Raw genomic sequence first — 12,831 nt, 5'->3', positions numbered from 1 at the left:
GGTCATGAGCGACGGCCGCCAAGTCTGGTTTGGCTTTCGGCAAAACGTCCACTTCGGGCCGCGCATCCCGCTCCTCCTTCCTCATCCTGCTGCCACATGAACGTCGTCGTCCATCGTTCGCTTTCCTACCATTTGTTCCACCACTCGGCGATGGTCAAGCTATGCTATGCTGCCATCTTGTCCCTGCAAGCCATCAACGCCGATGACCATGACTCTACCGCCTTCGTCGGACTAGCATTCCGAGCTAGCATTCCGTGCCTGACGACTGTCCAGGAAACCAGCAAGGCAGGAGATCGTCCACGTACACATGCTCAAGCTGCGAACTTTCTTGCCGAGGACTGCTGAGCGTGTGCAGTAGCCTCAAGTCGTACAAACACGAGGTTTCCACTTGAGAGGCGCCGACGAATCGGGAAGCATCGTACAGAACCACCAGGGCGGCCGATGCATGTGCTCGATTGAAGCGTGTATTGAGCCGCAGAATTAAGGCATTGCGACAGTGAGCGAGTGTCACCTCACGCTCTCCTGCTTCGAAAATTCGTCGCAAGCTCGATCCAGACAGTCCTGGCTTTACGCAGCATGGTGGTCCGCTTGCCTGCAGAGAAGCTAGTCCGTATAGCTCGCACCAAGCGTACCTGTCTGGGTTGACTGTCCTTACGCACGTTGGTCCTGTTCCTCGCCAGTCTCGGACGAGACACGCGTCAGAGAAGCTGGATTGGAGCTTTGCAGGAGAAGAATGTCGAAAGAGTCAGAAGTCCACCAGTGAAACGCTCTCTCTTGGCCGAGGGCGCGAGGTTGAGTCCGCTCTCTCTGCCAGGACTCTTACGATTGTTGGGCATGTATTGTGTTGCTAAAGCGGCATCGTATTACTCAGTCTCTTGGAGACGGCCAGGTGCAATCGAAACGACGCAGGACGCAGAATGTATCGCATCTAGGACCAAAACCTTGATTCGAAAAACGATATGAACAAGTTCGCATACTGGTAAGACACAAACATCTCATCCCAGTACATCATCTGTCGTGGATAATTGGGAAAGCACGCCACGAAGCACGTCAATTGCTCAACGAGAACGACTGCCGACAGCGTTCGATCTCATAACATCTCGGAGTTACTGCAACTCGGGGCCGGCTGGTACTCACTGAAAAACAACTCCGTTCCCTTCATCCTTCACCGCAAAGGGCGCAGCCGCCTGTTCGTTCAGTAGCTTCAATAACCCTACGCGCTACGCTACATACGCACTATTCTCCAACCCTGCACGTTAGTGCATCATCCCCTGCCCAAACATGTTCCAGAACTAAGTAGTGTCCAACCCGATCTGCGACAGGGTGAATGAAAAGGTCCAGCAGAGATTGCACGTGTTTGGCTAGCAGTATGTAGCAGTTGTTGTGGAGAATTTTAGGGCTTATAGTCGTGGAGAATAGATGTTGCACGATTGGATAATGGTGGCGCTGGTGGCTTGTCTTGGTCTTTCCCTTGGGTCTGTGAGATTGCATCATCAAGATTTGGGAGTGATGGCGCCACTGACGATGAGTCGTAGGTCGGTGTTTTGTGTAGAGAGAAATCGTGTAGGTTGTTGAGTTCTGGGCAGTCGGAGAATTGCGGTCAGCAGATGTGCTCACTGTCAGTGGTGCAGCTGGTGCTTACTGTCATCATCATCGGCATGTTTGAATAGTGATCAACCTAACCTCTGAGCAGTATTGAGGCGAGTTTCAGAATCAGTTAGTGTATGATAGCACTACTTTATGCAAGATCGGAAGGGCTCGGTAGGTAGCTGCCGGTTTGGACTTATGCATGTGTGAAGAAAGAATAGAGGTCGTGATGTGCAAGTTGACATGTGCTCTAATTGTGAGGCATATGGTAAGATTGTGAAGTATCATTTCAGATTGGCATTAGTTCGTTCCATACTCATGAGCATGTACTTGCCGCCAGCAGCCTTCTTCTGCTTGGCCTGCTCGTAAGCAGTCTGCACTCCGCTCAAAAGTGCCTGATCAATCTTGCCAAATTGCACGAACAGTGCGTCCAAGACTTCCTGGTGGTTGACGTTCACCAAAGTACCTGCGATGTTGCTGTATAAGTGGTCCTTGTCTGTCTGCGAGAAGCCTTGGTAGAAGAGTCGTGGTTGTTCGTAATCAATGTCCTCGTCGATGGTGCTGAGCCATTGTACAGTCGAATCGCCCTCGATAGGAGACTCAATGGCAGTACCTGGGCGGTCGATGACGTTGATCGGATCGAGGTACTCGGCTGGGAAGTTCAAGCGTGAGCCCTGGTTTCCTGTTGAGCTCAGGTGGCCGTCGCGGTCGAAGTTGGCGACGGAGGTGAGGGGGCAGTTCACGGGGATGTCTTCGGCGTTAACACCGATGCGGTATCGTCCAGCATCGCCGTATGCAAAGAGACGAGACTGGAGGACTGGGTCGTTGGATGGCTCCCAACCTGGAACAATGTTGGCTGGTGTGAAGTGAGACTGCTCAATCTCGGCGTGGTAGTTGTCTGGGTTCTGAGTCAGGAAGATACGGCCGATCTCTTGGTATTCAACTCCAAGCCAGTCCTTGGTCAAGTCGAGGACATCGTATCGGTACTCTTCGGCCTGCTCGGGCGTCATGGTGGCGATGCCAACGGTCCACGATGGGTATTCGCCAGCTTCAATGTGGTCATAGAGGTCGGCAGTAGCCCAGGCGTCATTCTCGCCAGAGATTTGAGCTGCCTCGCTGGCAGTCATGTTACGGACACCTTGATCGGTGCTCAGGTACACGCGAGTGTAAACCCAGGAGCCATCATCCTTGACAAGCTTGTAGGTATGACCACTCCATCCATCCATGTGGCGGAATCTGGACGATGTTAGTGCTTGTTACCAATGAAGAATGAGTCTGTTGCCTACCCGTATGGAGTTCCGAGGTCGGAAAAGAGTCTGAGAAACTGCAGCAGAGATTCCGGGAATTGCGCTGGCCAGCTCCAGAAAGTGTTCCAATCGCGCGCATTCTTAGCTGGGTCTGTCTTTTGTGTGTGGATGAAGCGTGGGAATTTCGCAGGATCACGAATAAAGAAACTGTTCCATCATCAGCACCGCTAATCGACCTGTATGCCTACTCGGTATCACAGATGAGCAGTGAATCGATCATGTGAAACTTACACAGGAGTGTTGTTGAACACCCAGTCCAAGATCCCCTCCTTGGTTCTGAACTTGATTGCGAAGCCTCTGGGATCTCGCGCTTGATCTGCCGATCCTCGTGCGCCACCAACGGTAGAGAAGCGCATCGTCACCGATGTTCTTGTGCCCTTCTGGAAGACGCTGGCCGCTGAGAAATTTGAAGCATAGTCGGTAGTGGCCTCGAAGAAACCGTGGGCTCCAGCACCTCGAGCGTGGACGACACGCTCCGGCACACGCTCGCGGTTGAACGTTGCCAGAGTATCGATTAGTGCGGCATCTTGAAGAAGTAGAGGGCCCTTCTCGCCGGCACGCAGAGCACTTAGTGGCGACCAGTTCTTCTTGCCATTGCGGTCGGTGTAGGTGAGGTCGGAGTTGTTGAGGACTGATTGTTCTTCCTTGAGTCTTGTACCTTCAAACAGGTCTGTGGTATATTGAGGACCGCTCGAAGGAGGTTGAGTGACTCTGCGCAGAGAACTTTGAGAGGCGTCTGCCAGCAAAGGAGTCGCCAGCAAGGCAAGAGTCGAGACCTTCATCTTGTCTAGAAAGCAGTATTAGAGCAGTTGAGTGTTGACAGAGGCACCAACAACGAGGGTGGATCGATCAGGTCAATGCCGGAACTTATAGAGACCACCGTGTGCGAGGATTGACTTTGCCGGCGCCGGATGGGAAGGCGATTCGGTACAACAGAGAAGTAAGTCACATCAGTGCCGCCAGCGCGGTGGCGCGTTCGTCCAGATGTGAAGTTCATCCCTACTAGTGTTGGCAGCACCGTTAGTTTGAGCCAAGATCCAAGGACCGGGCAGGGAGTGATGGCTGCACAAGATTGTGAGCAATCAGCGCACGATGTTTAGTAAGGAGGACATGGATTGGGAAGTTTGACACCGAGTCGGGCTCATTGTCAGACAATGGACGTGATAGTTCGCACGAGCCGTGGCCGTAGATGGGCAGCGAGCGCCGTTCTCTCCGCTGTCACGCTATCGTTGCTGCCGCTCTATAGCGTTGAGGGCTTGGATGCATAAGCACACGAGGTCGCGGCGACGAATGTCCTTGGGGCACATGGTGATTATGCTGTGTGCGCAGTGCTTGAAGTGCTTGGCCGCGGCGAGATGCCCACGGGCACATGTGTGCGATTGGCCCTAGCCCGGTCGACGCGCAGAGAATAGCAGTCTGTGCAGCGTGCATGTTGGAGACGGGGAGCAGGCTCGCACCCAGGATACCCTTATGGGCGAGAAATATGGACCGCACGTGCGCGGTGCAACCGCCGACGAGGTCGTCGCGGTGGAGGCGCGCAATCAATCGCGCCCGCACAGCAGCTTGGCCGCGCAGTCGCAGCATTGCTACGAGTGGCAAGCCGTCTTGGTCAGGTGAAGTAGGCCGCTTGGCGGGCGCTTACGATAGATGAACAGTCCGAAACGGCCCCTAGCAACGCCGGAGGCGTGACGTGCTTCGCGTCTTGTTCGGCGTCTCCTCCGCCTTGGGGCTTAGCGCACTGCGCTCCACTCTCACCACGCCAAACCGCGCCTGCTGCAACCCGCTTTCACCGATCTGAGACCAGCTTGTGCCAGACTCCTCCACCGACGACAAATGCCCTTCGCCTCCATGGCCATGTTCCGCAGCACCGCATGCACCCTTCCGCTGCCGGGCCTATGCATGCAACTGCAAATGTCCCGAGAACAGGCATTGCCAATTCAAGACAAGCTCCCACAGGCAGAAGCTCCACGAGATTGGAAGAAACCATCACGAGTCATCTCCTTCGCAATGGTATACACTTTTGCGACAGCTCAATGTGCTCTGCAGACTGCGTGGCCGCCATGCCTCAAAAACTTTGTCAAAATAGTAACCACTGAAGATACAGCACCTCCCGGAAAGAGCATCGTTCGGGACATGTGCGGCACCCCATCTGGCATCTGCAGACGAGGATGCAGCTTCTCCGGACTTTGCTGAAGAGCTTTAGTTTATTCGTCGTCAAACATCGTCCGGCCCGCTGGTCAGTGAATGGATCAAGTCGGAATCGGCCACTGCTCCAATTGACGTGCTCCCATAATCAGCAACAGGTCCTGCATGTGGATGAGTGATCCAACTCATGACCATCGTGGAGAATGCACGAGGGGGCAACTCAATCTGTCACGGTTCTGCCGGAATAGGGCTGCTCTCAGTTCGCAGATGCGGAAGTGTACGTCCCCACTCTCAGAACAAGACAGGTCAAGTATGAGCAGTGAAGCAGTAGAGAAGATGTGTGCCACAGCGAGCACCCAACCTCGTCGAATCGAGCAAAGGCCTACGGCGGCGCAGACTTCTCCGACGGGCTTCATTCCCACAGGGTTTGATTGTTGAGCCGAAAGCACAATCCACCAGTCGGGCATGAGCAACCATGCCTCTGGAATCCGAATACCGCCACTACATCCTGGTGCTACTTCCCAAAGGGCGTTCAAAGTTTTGGCGTCTTCAGAATCCAAATATGGAAGCAGGGCAACCGGGAGCCGGGAAAGGCAAGTTGTGGGTTGCAGTAGCTCGACAGCGTTGCATCAACAAGAAAGCGCGAAGCTCGAAGGTGTGCTCTCATCGTGCTTACACGAACAAGACAGTAAGTAAATATTGTGGAGTGATCAAATCTGACCATGCGAGAGTATCTTCGAACAGACAGGACACTCCGAGTGGCAACTGAGCAAACGCGACTCACCACGAGCTGTGGACGCAGCAGAACACAATCCGAGTCAAGTCGAGATAGCCCTCTCTTGTGCGTGAATTCCCAACACAGACTACGAACTCCTCTTCGCCACGCACGAACCAATGAAAAACCAGAAAAACAGAGGCTTAGTCATGACTACCATCCGACGCAGAGTTACAAGAATCATGAATGTCTCATAAGTCAGTCAACCTCACTTGCGGTACACAGATTGAACTTCAGGATGGATCCAAGAGCCAAGTCATACATGGTATGGGTGCTGTCCGAGAAAATATCCCAAGCAGCAGCGTGACGCCCTGCTAGAAAAGTGGGGAATCTGCCATTCGAATGGACTCCAAATATAGAGCCGACTATTACCGCAAACTTTTGACAATGAAAATCGCAATTGCAGTAACTCTGCTTGAAGGCTGGAGATGGCCTAGTTAGCGTGTGACTGAGACTGGTATGGCGGGAAGGTCGCGGACAGGTTTATAGCTGTGCAGCTTGAGCCGGTCTGGGCTATTGGACACTGTGAAACATAGACTAGACAGCAAGGCACCACCGTGCGATTTCAGCGCTTCAAGTGGGTTTATTGTAGGTTCCCCAACAGGTACGAGATGGCACTTGGACTCGGGAATCGATCGCACTTTCTCGGTCGCGATTTTGATTATCAGCTGTGAAAAATCTATAAACTACCAGTCATCATCTCGCCCATCCGGTCGATTCATTGCCTGCTGTCTCGCTTTCAACGCAGCCGCCAACCCGCCAGCCAGACTTCCTCCGCCTCCGCTTCCATTGGCTGTGCTGTACCCGCTATCCCTAGGTGTATCTGTAGCTGCAGGTGTGTTCCTCTTCGTGGGCGGCGCTGGAGGACCAGGTTTACCAGCCGGTCTGCCGGCGGGTCTCATAGGAGGAGGAGGTGGCGCCTTCTTCACTTCTTCCAGTTTGAGATAAAGGGTAGGAGCCCAGCCCGCCGTGTTGTCGCTCTTCTTCGCCCACGACCAGCCACTTTCGACCTGCGAAGTTACCGTGACGAGTTCACCCTCAGTCAAGCTCACTTCGTCCTTGGTTCCTGCAACATGGTTGTACATTGCTTTGTATGTGTTTGAAGATGAGTTGCCGTTCGTATCATTGCGCGAATCTCCGTTAGATGTTCTGGCCACAGGCTGAGCGACTGTTGCGGGTTCTGGTTGTGACTGCACAGCTGGCTTTGGAACAGCAGCCGGCCGCGGTCTTGATGGTACCACGGGTACTGTTTGCTGGACGGCTGCAGGACGTTGCTGTGATTGAGCAACTGGCGCTGGCTGGGGTACAATGCGTTCTGCAGGTCGAGCGGAAGCGCCAGGTAGTGGCTGAGTGGCGGGAACAGGTCGTTGAGTCCTTTGCGCGGCTTGTTGCGACAACTTGCCTCCAGTACTCTTTTTAAGCAGTCCTCCCTTCGTGATGGCCTTTGCAGGCACGGGCTTGCCTTTCGGTGTTTTCTTCGATACAGAATTTGGAGGTTCGCCGGGCCCGGTGTGAATTTCACCACTCTTGTATACATCGTCGCGAGGCACTTGCGGATCCCGAACACACTTGATAGTGGCTGGTTTTCCAGGTTTCTTGTTGTAGCTGATCGTTTCACCGATCTGAAGCTGAGCTGCTCCACGCGTCACCTGTCTCAACTGCGTAAAGAACTCGGTCTTGAAAATACAGTTGAGAAGTGGGTCGGGCTCTTGAGGACTTCCAACGCCCAGTGAGAACCAGTCATCCTTCAGTGAGCTCGTGCTCACGAACTTGATTGCGCCGACGGGAATGGTGCGCTCTGCCACGATCTGCACCTGCTTGTTGACAAGTGCTTGCTTGACGATGTAAACAGCTTTGGAGGTGAGTACAAGAAAACGGGGCTCCGGTTTACTCGATCGGCCAAGTTTGGACACCAGAAGCTGTGCTCTGCAGGAGAAGAATGTCTGCTCACCACCACCTATGCCCGCACTGCTACGCAGCACTTCTCCACTGCCACCTTTGTTGTCGATTCCAAGGTAGTCACCCAGAAAGCGCCTGTAGCCGATGAGAGAAAATCTCCTTCGTTCTTTTCTGCCTCCAAGTACTTGGTGTCCCTCATCCCGCAGTTTTTGAAATGGCTCGCCGCCAGACTTCTTGCGCCAGAAGCGCTGAATCCTGGTCGCGCACTCAATGCGATATCGTAGGTAATTTCTCCAAGCCCTTTGAATACGAATTGCCATGTTGTGCCAATACTTGTCGCGCATAGTCTCAAGTGCAAAAAGGGTTTCCGGCGTTTTGATGAACGCTTTTGTCACACCCATCTGCCATTCCTCCGCCGGTATCGAAGTGTCCTTGAGAATTTGTCTGACACCAGACTTCGCATCGCCTGTCCAGGTGTACTCACCAGCATAACTGCATTTCGGTGAGAGCAGGTAGAAGCGCTCTACGAACTTGTCGAACGTTTGTCGATAGGCAAATCCAGCTCTTCGGATGCGGACGTTCTCCTGCAGTCCGAGATATTTGATCTGGTGCATGACGTTCTGATTGTTGTACTCGGTCGGGCTCTTGTTCTCGTTTGGCTTGATCGTTCGAATGTAGCTCGGCGTGCACTTCATCAGAGTTGCAACGAGGTCATTTGCTGAGGCTTTGATCTTGTCGCCTGCCGTAGGCGGCCGCCTTCTGTTATCCTGGTCGACTTCGTGCGGGAACAATGTGTGAATGAAGTTGTTCGAACTTTGGCCGACGAGATTGAGGAGATCCTTCAACAGCTGATCCTTGTTCTTGTCTGTCATGCCCTCGACCGCGTAGTTCACGTCACCTGCATAGTGTTTGATGACAAACTGCCCTTGTCTTGGCGCGAAGTTGGGGTTGCCTGACAGCGCATTGAGTCGCTGGACGAAGGTCTGATCAGCCGCGCCTGGGTCGGCGTGTGCGGTGGCGCAGGCATCATTCAGCGCAGCAAAGACTCCCGGAGGTCTCTTCTCCTCGATCAGCTCGCACACGACCTTGTTGTCGAAGTACTTGATGGGCGTCCACTGAATCTGCTCTCGTTCGTACTCTTCCTGCTCAGCCTTCAGCGTCAACTGGATAAAGATCTGCTGCAGCTTCTCGTTGACGTAGTTGATGCAGAGCTGTTCGAAAGAGTTCTTCTCGAAAATTTCGAACCCGTAAATGTCCAAGATACCTATGCTCTGCGCGACTGCGCCTCGTGCTTTCAACGATTGGTTCACGCGTTGCACGATCCAATCAAACATGTTGTTGTAGATCGCTTTGCTCAGAGCATCTCGCACTGCAGTGGCCTGTGGAATGTTCATGGGAGATTCGTAGACAGATCCTCGTCGCATGCCTCTGCTCGTTTCAATGATCCGGACCTCCATAGCTTTGTTCACATGCTGGGCGTCCACTTCGAGCAGATACGCCACAAAGTCGATTACGCTGGCATCAGCGATCTCGGCATTGCCTTCCTTGTTCTCTCGGAAGGAAATGTTGCCAATCCACAGAATGGCGGCGAGCATCCTGAACACATTGTCGATTTCTGCCTTGCTCATTCCAATGACCTTCATTGCGTTCAGAGTGTCCTGCATATCTGCCACATCATCGATGCCCGGCACATCGTAACACTTGCTCTTGCTGGTATAGGTATATGTTGTCGGCTGCTGTACTCCAAAATTCGTTCGATGCTCCTGGCTCGCCGCTTTCGTGAATTGGTAAAAGATGTGAAAGTTGCGCTCGTCTCGAATTTGGCCGACCACGCGAGTCTTTTCGAGGAGATAGTTGTTGATGTTCGCACCAACCGGTTCGCCCTGCTGATTAAACTGGATCTCCAGATACTTGCCGAATCGCGAGGAATTGTTGTTTCGAAGCGTCTTCGCGTTTCCAAAAGACTCGAGAAGAGGATTGGTGGCCAGCACCATGTCCTTGATCTCCTGAATCGACGAATTGCTGCCTCCTGACACATTTGCAATGTACTGCATTATACGCTTCGCAGCCTCAGTCTTCCCTGCTCCTGATTCGCCAGAAATAATGACACACTGGTTCTCGTGGTATCCTTTCATATTGTAGTATGCGCTCTCTGCAATCGCAAAGACGTGTGGGGGCATTTCCAGACGGTTCTTGCCCTGGTAGCTATGCAGCACCTGGTCGGTGTAAATGCCCAAGTCACGGAAGGGATTGACCGAGACCAGCACGTGGCCGATATATGTGTAGATTTCGGCATTCTCGAATCGCTTCTTGAGGTTGTCGTTGATGGCCTCGTTGGAGATTTTGCTGATCAGCGTGAGATCTGACACGCCGACCTCCTTCTTCTTGCCCGTCTCGTATGCTGCCTTGCGGATCTGTGGTGCTCCTCCTGCTGCAGGCGCTGCGACAGGCGCATCCTTCTTGCGGCCGGCGCGTTTTGTGACGCCCTTTACTGTCGGTCAGCAGTGGTCATCTCCCTTCGCTCGCGGTATCTTCTCACCATGTTCGCGGTATGGGTGGTGGAGTCCGCCCGCTAGTGGGCCTGCTATTTCCGCTCCGCCAGCTCTGCGCGTTCCGCCGTGTGTTTGTTGCGAGTCCCTCGCACCTCAATGGACAGGACAATTGGCGCAAAAGGTGTGGACGAGCGTGTGAGAAAAGATGTACTGCGGCGGAATCTGACGGGCGGTCGTTGGCCAGCGCGCGATGACGACGGACGGTCAGAGTTGCTGCCCAGGCCGCAGTCGTGTCGCCGATGCTCCGCCGGGCGTCTCAGCAAGTCGCACTGCCACGCCACTTTTTGCCTCGACGACGCGCAAGCAGCAATCAGGCAGTCACTTTCTGCTCGCCTCATCTCCTCTGCGAACATGATCACCTCCACCCTCCGCCCTCATCATCCGCCTGCTGGTCATTACGATCACGATCACCGCCGATGGACAGGCATCACCCGACCACCGCTCTCTCGGGCACAACCATGCCGACTGTGTGCCATTTTTGGTACCTAAGGCGGCAGCATTGTATATGAATATGAATCACCGCATTGCCATCGACTCGAGTCTAATCAGCAATATCTGGCCGCATCTCTGCATTGAAACTGCCCCTATGGCAGCAGCCGGCTCCCATCATTCCCTGATGCGGCGGTCTCGGGCTCACGATGCGATGCACGAGCTAATTACTCTCACGCGAGACGACAAATCTCGCCGCTGCAATTTTTGCAATTTGTCTGCATGGCGAGCTGGTGGCGCTTTCGAGCCCACAGCCACGCTGAAGGATGCACTCCATTGGCTTTAGCGAGCTGAGTTCACCAACATGCACGTCTCCGCCTGACTGACTTGACCAACTCCCCTCGTGTCCTCGTAGCTGTCCTTTATTGCGTGCATATGTCAGCGCGCTGCTACATCATGCGCTTGATTAACGTTCACAATCTCAAGACGACGCAGTTCACAGATGACAAAACCCGGCCGCGCTATGCAATAGCATCCCACAGATGGCGCAAAGACGAGGCCACTTTCCGAGAGAAGCCGGAGTGGTTTCGCAAGAAGTCGGGCTTCGAGAAGATCAAAAAGTTCTGTGCCTGGGCCCAAGAATTGGACTTGACGTGGCTATGGATCGACTCGTATTGCATCGACAAGAGCTCCAGTGCTGAGCTGACAGAAGCCATCAACTCAATGTTCTTTTGGTACCGGGAATCCGCAGTCTGCTTGGCTTATTTGGATGACATCGACGCCTTTCCGCCTAGTTCTGGAGCGATCAGTACCTCCAGACTTGCTGAAAGCGAGTGGTTCCGACGAGGCTGGACTTTACAGGAACTCCTAGCGCCAAAAATTGTATTGTTTCGAGAACGAATGTGGAGAGACATTGGCGCGAAAGTCAGCAGTCGGCAACCATCGTCCAGTATCTCAGTTTCTGTGATACTGAACAAGCAACTCAGCCGCGTCACCCACATTCCCGAGGAAGTTCTAGACGACTACTCAAAATCTGCCTCTTACAGCGATGATCAGAAGTTCTCCTGGGCTGCAGGAAGAGAGACGACACGCATCGAGGACCAAGCGTACTGCCTGATGGGCATTTTCGATGTTTACTTCCCAGCGACCTACGGTGAGCGTGATCGTGCTATGGTGACTCTCAAATTTGCGATTCATCAGAAGAGCCGGCGTGATCTTCCCGGCACATTTCCGGTCTCAACAGCACCCGCGCCTGCTTCCAGTCCTTCCAAGGAGCAGAAACAAGGCGTTAGCATCACCATGAGTACTATAGTCACCACCGGTCTTTTGATCTACAACATACAGGGTTCGTCTGTGGCAACTATGATCAGCGACAGTATGCAGTGGACATTCTCACTCTTTTCCGCCGCTGTACCCCACCTTGACGAGGAAAGCATACTATCGATTCCACAGGAGGTCGTGTCAGGTTTCGCAACGGTCTCGGATCAGGTCAGAAGCTCGACGCTGAACAAGCTCGAAAATATTCGACACGGTCCTCATCTTTCCACCGCCGCTAGGTTTAGTATCCTTTTGACAGTGCTTTTCCTGTTGTGGAGAGGCCGCGGCTTCATTGTAACTGGCATGAAATCTGTCTTCAGCGTTGCGGTTTGCGCGTTCGCACTAACGGGATTCTTTGTAGCTTCCATGTCAGCAAGTATTATTGTTCTTCTGGTGACAGGACCGAAGCCCAGGGCAGGCGGTCAGGGACTTCTAGTGGTTAGCGGTCTCGGTGCAATTCTCGTGTGGACTTACTATTTTGTCTCCCTATCGCTCTCGGAGTGGTACACTGGTTCTGGTATTCTGAGTGCAACGAATGCAACGCGTTAAAATTCGTCGGCACTCGCGTACACTTCACCATGACAGGATTACGCACAGATGGCGGTGCAGAGCACCAGCAGTCTTGGCAAACGCCACTTGCGGCGGCGCCGAACTGTCAGCACGAGTATCTCGCATAAGCTATGTGCATGCAAGTGGCGCGAACGATTGCACAACAAAAGCTGATTTACTACAAGACCGGATTACGAGACTGTCGCTGTAATGAATACACCACCGACGAGCCTGCGGGTGTCGCGAACGAGGCTTTGCTTAGCACGGTAAA

At 53.4% G+C, this 12,831-nt stretch overlaps 3 protein-coding genes across 4 annotated transcripts; 1 reads left to right on the top strand and 2 right to left on the bottom strand.

The window, feature by feature from the left end:
• Positions 1–1,871: 1,871 nt before the first annotated feature.
• Positions 1,872–3,676, bottom strand: CKM354_000670700 (uncharacterized protein; the record flags this gene model as incomplete). The annotated part of the gene is made up of 3 exons (XM_044802033.1): positions 1,872–2,823; positions 2,874–3,041; positions 3,126–3,676. 3 exons carry the CDS (start codon positions 3,674–3,676, stop codon positions 1,872–1,874), a joined length of 1,671 nt encoding a protein of 556 aa, XP_044657968.1.
• A 2,824-nt stretch (positions 3,677–6,500) lies between these two features.
• Positions 6,501–10,255, bottom strand: CKM354_000670600 (uncharacterized protein; the record flags this gene model as incomplete). Its single annotated transcript, XM_044802032.1, has 2 exons — positions 6,501–10,199; positions 10,253–10,255. 2 exons carry the CDS (start codon positions 10,253–10,255, stop codon positions 6,501–6,503), a joined length of 3,702 nt encoding a protein of 1,233 aa, XP_044657967.1.
• An 895-nt stretch (positions 10,256–11,150) lies between these two features.
• Positions 11,151–12,560, top strand: CKM354_000670500 (uncharacterized protein; the record flags this gene model as incomplete). Of its 2 annotated transcripts, XM_044802031.1 has the most annotated exons (2): positions 11,151–12,039; positions 12,078–12,118. In XM_044802031.1, the coding sequence occupies 2 exons, from the start codon at positions 11,151–11,153 to the stop codon at positions 12,116–12,118; spliced, it is 930 nt and encodes a 309-aa protein (XP_044657966.1). The 2 variants fall into 2 exon arrangements, with proteins under 2 accessions (XP_044657966.1, XP_044657965.1); XM_044802030.1 differs by having other exon boundaries at positions 11,151–12,560.
• Between the last annotated feature and the right edge of the window lie 271 nt (positions 12,561–12,831).

This window comes from Cercospora kikuchii, assembly GCF_019650295.1.
Source record: "Cercospora kikuchii DNA, contig_00004, whole genome shotgun sequence".
Taxonomy (NCBI): Eukaryota; Fungi; Ascomycota; class Dothideomycetes; order Mycosphaerellales; family Mycosphaerellaceae; genus Cercospora; species Cercospora kikuchii.
This window is presented reverse-complemented; position numbering and strand designations above follow the sequence as displayed.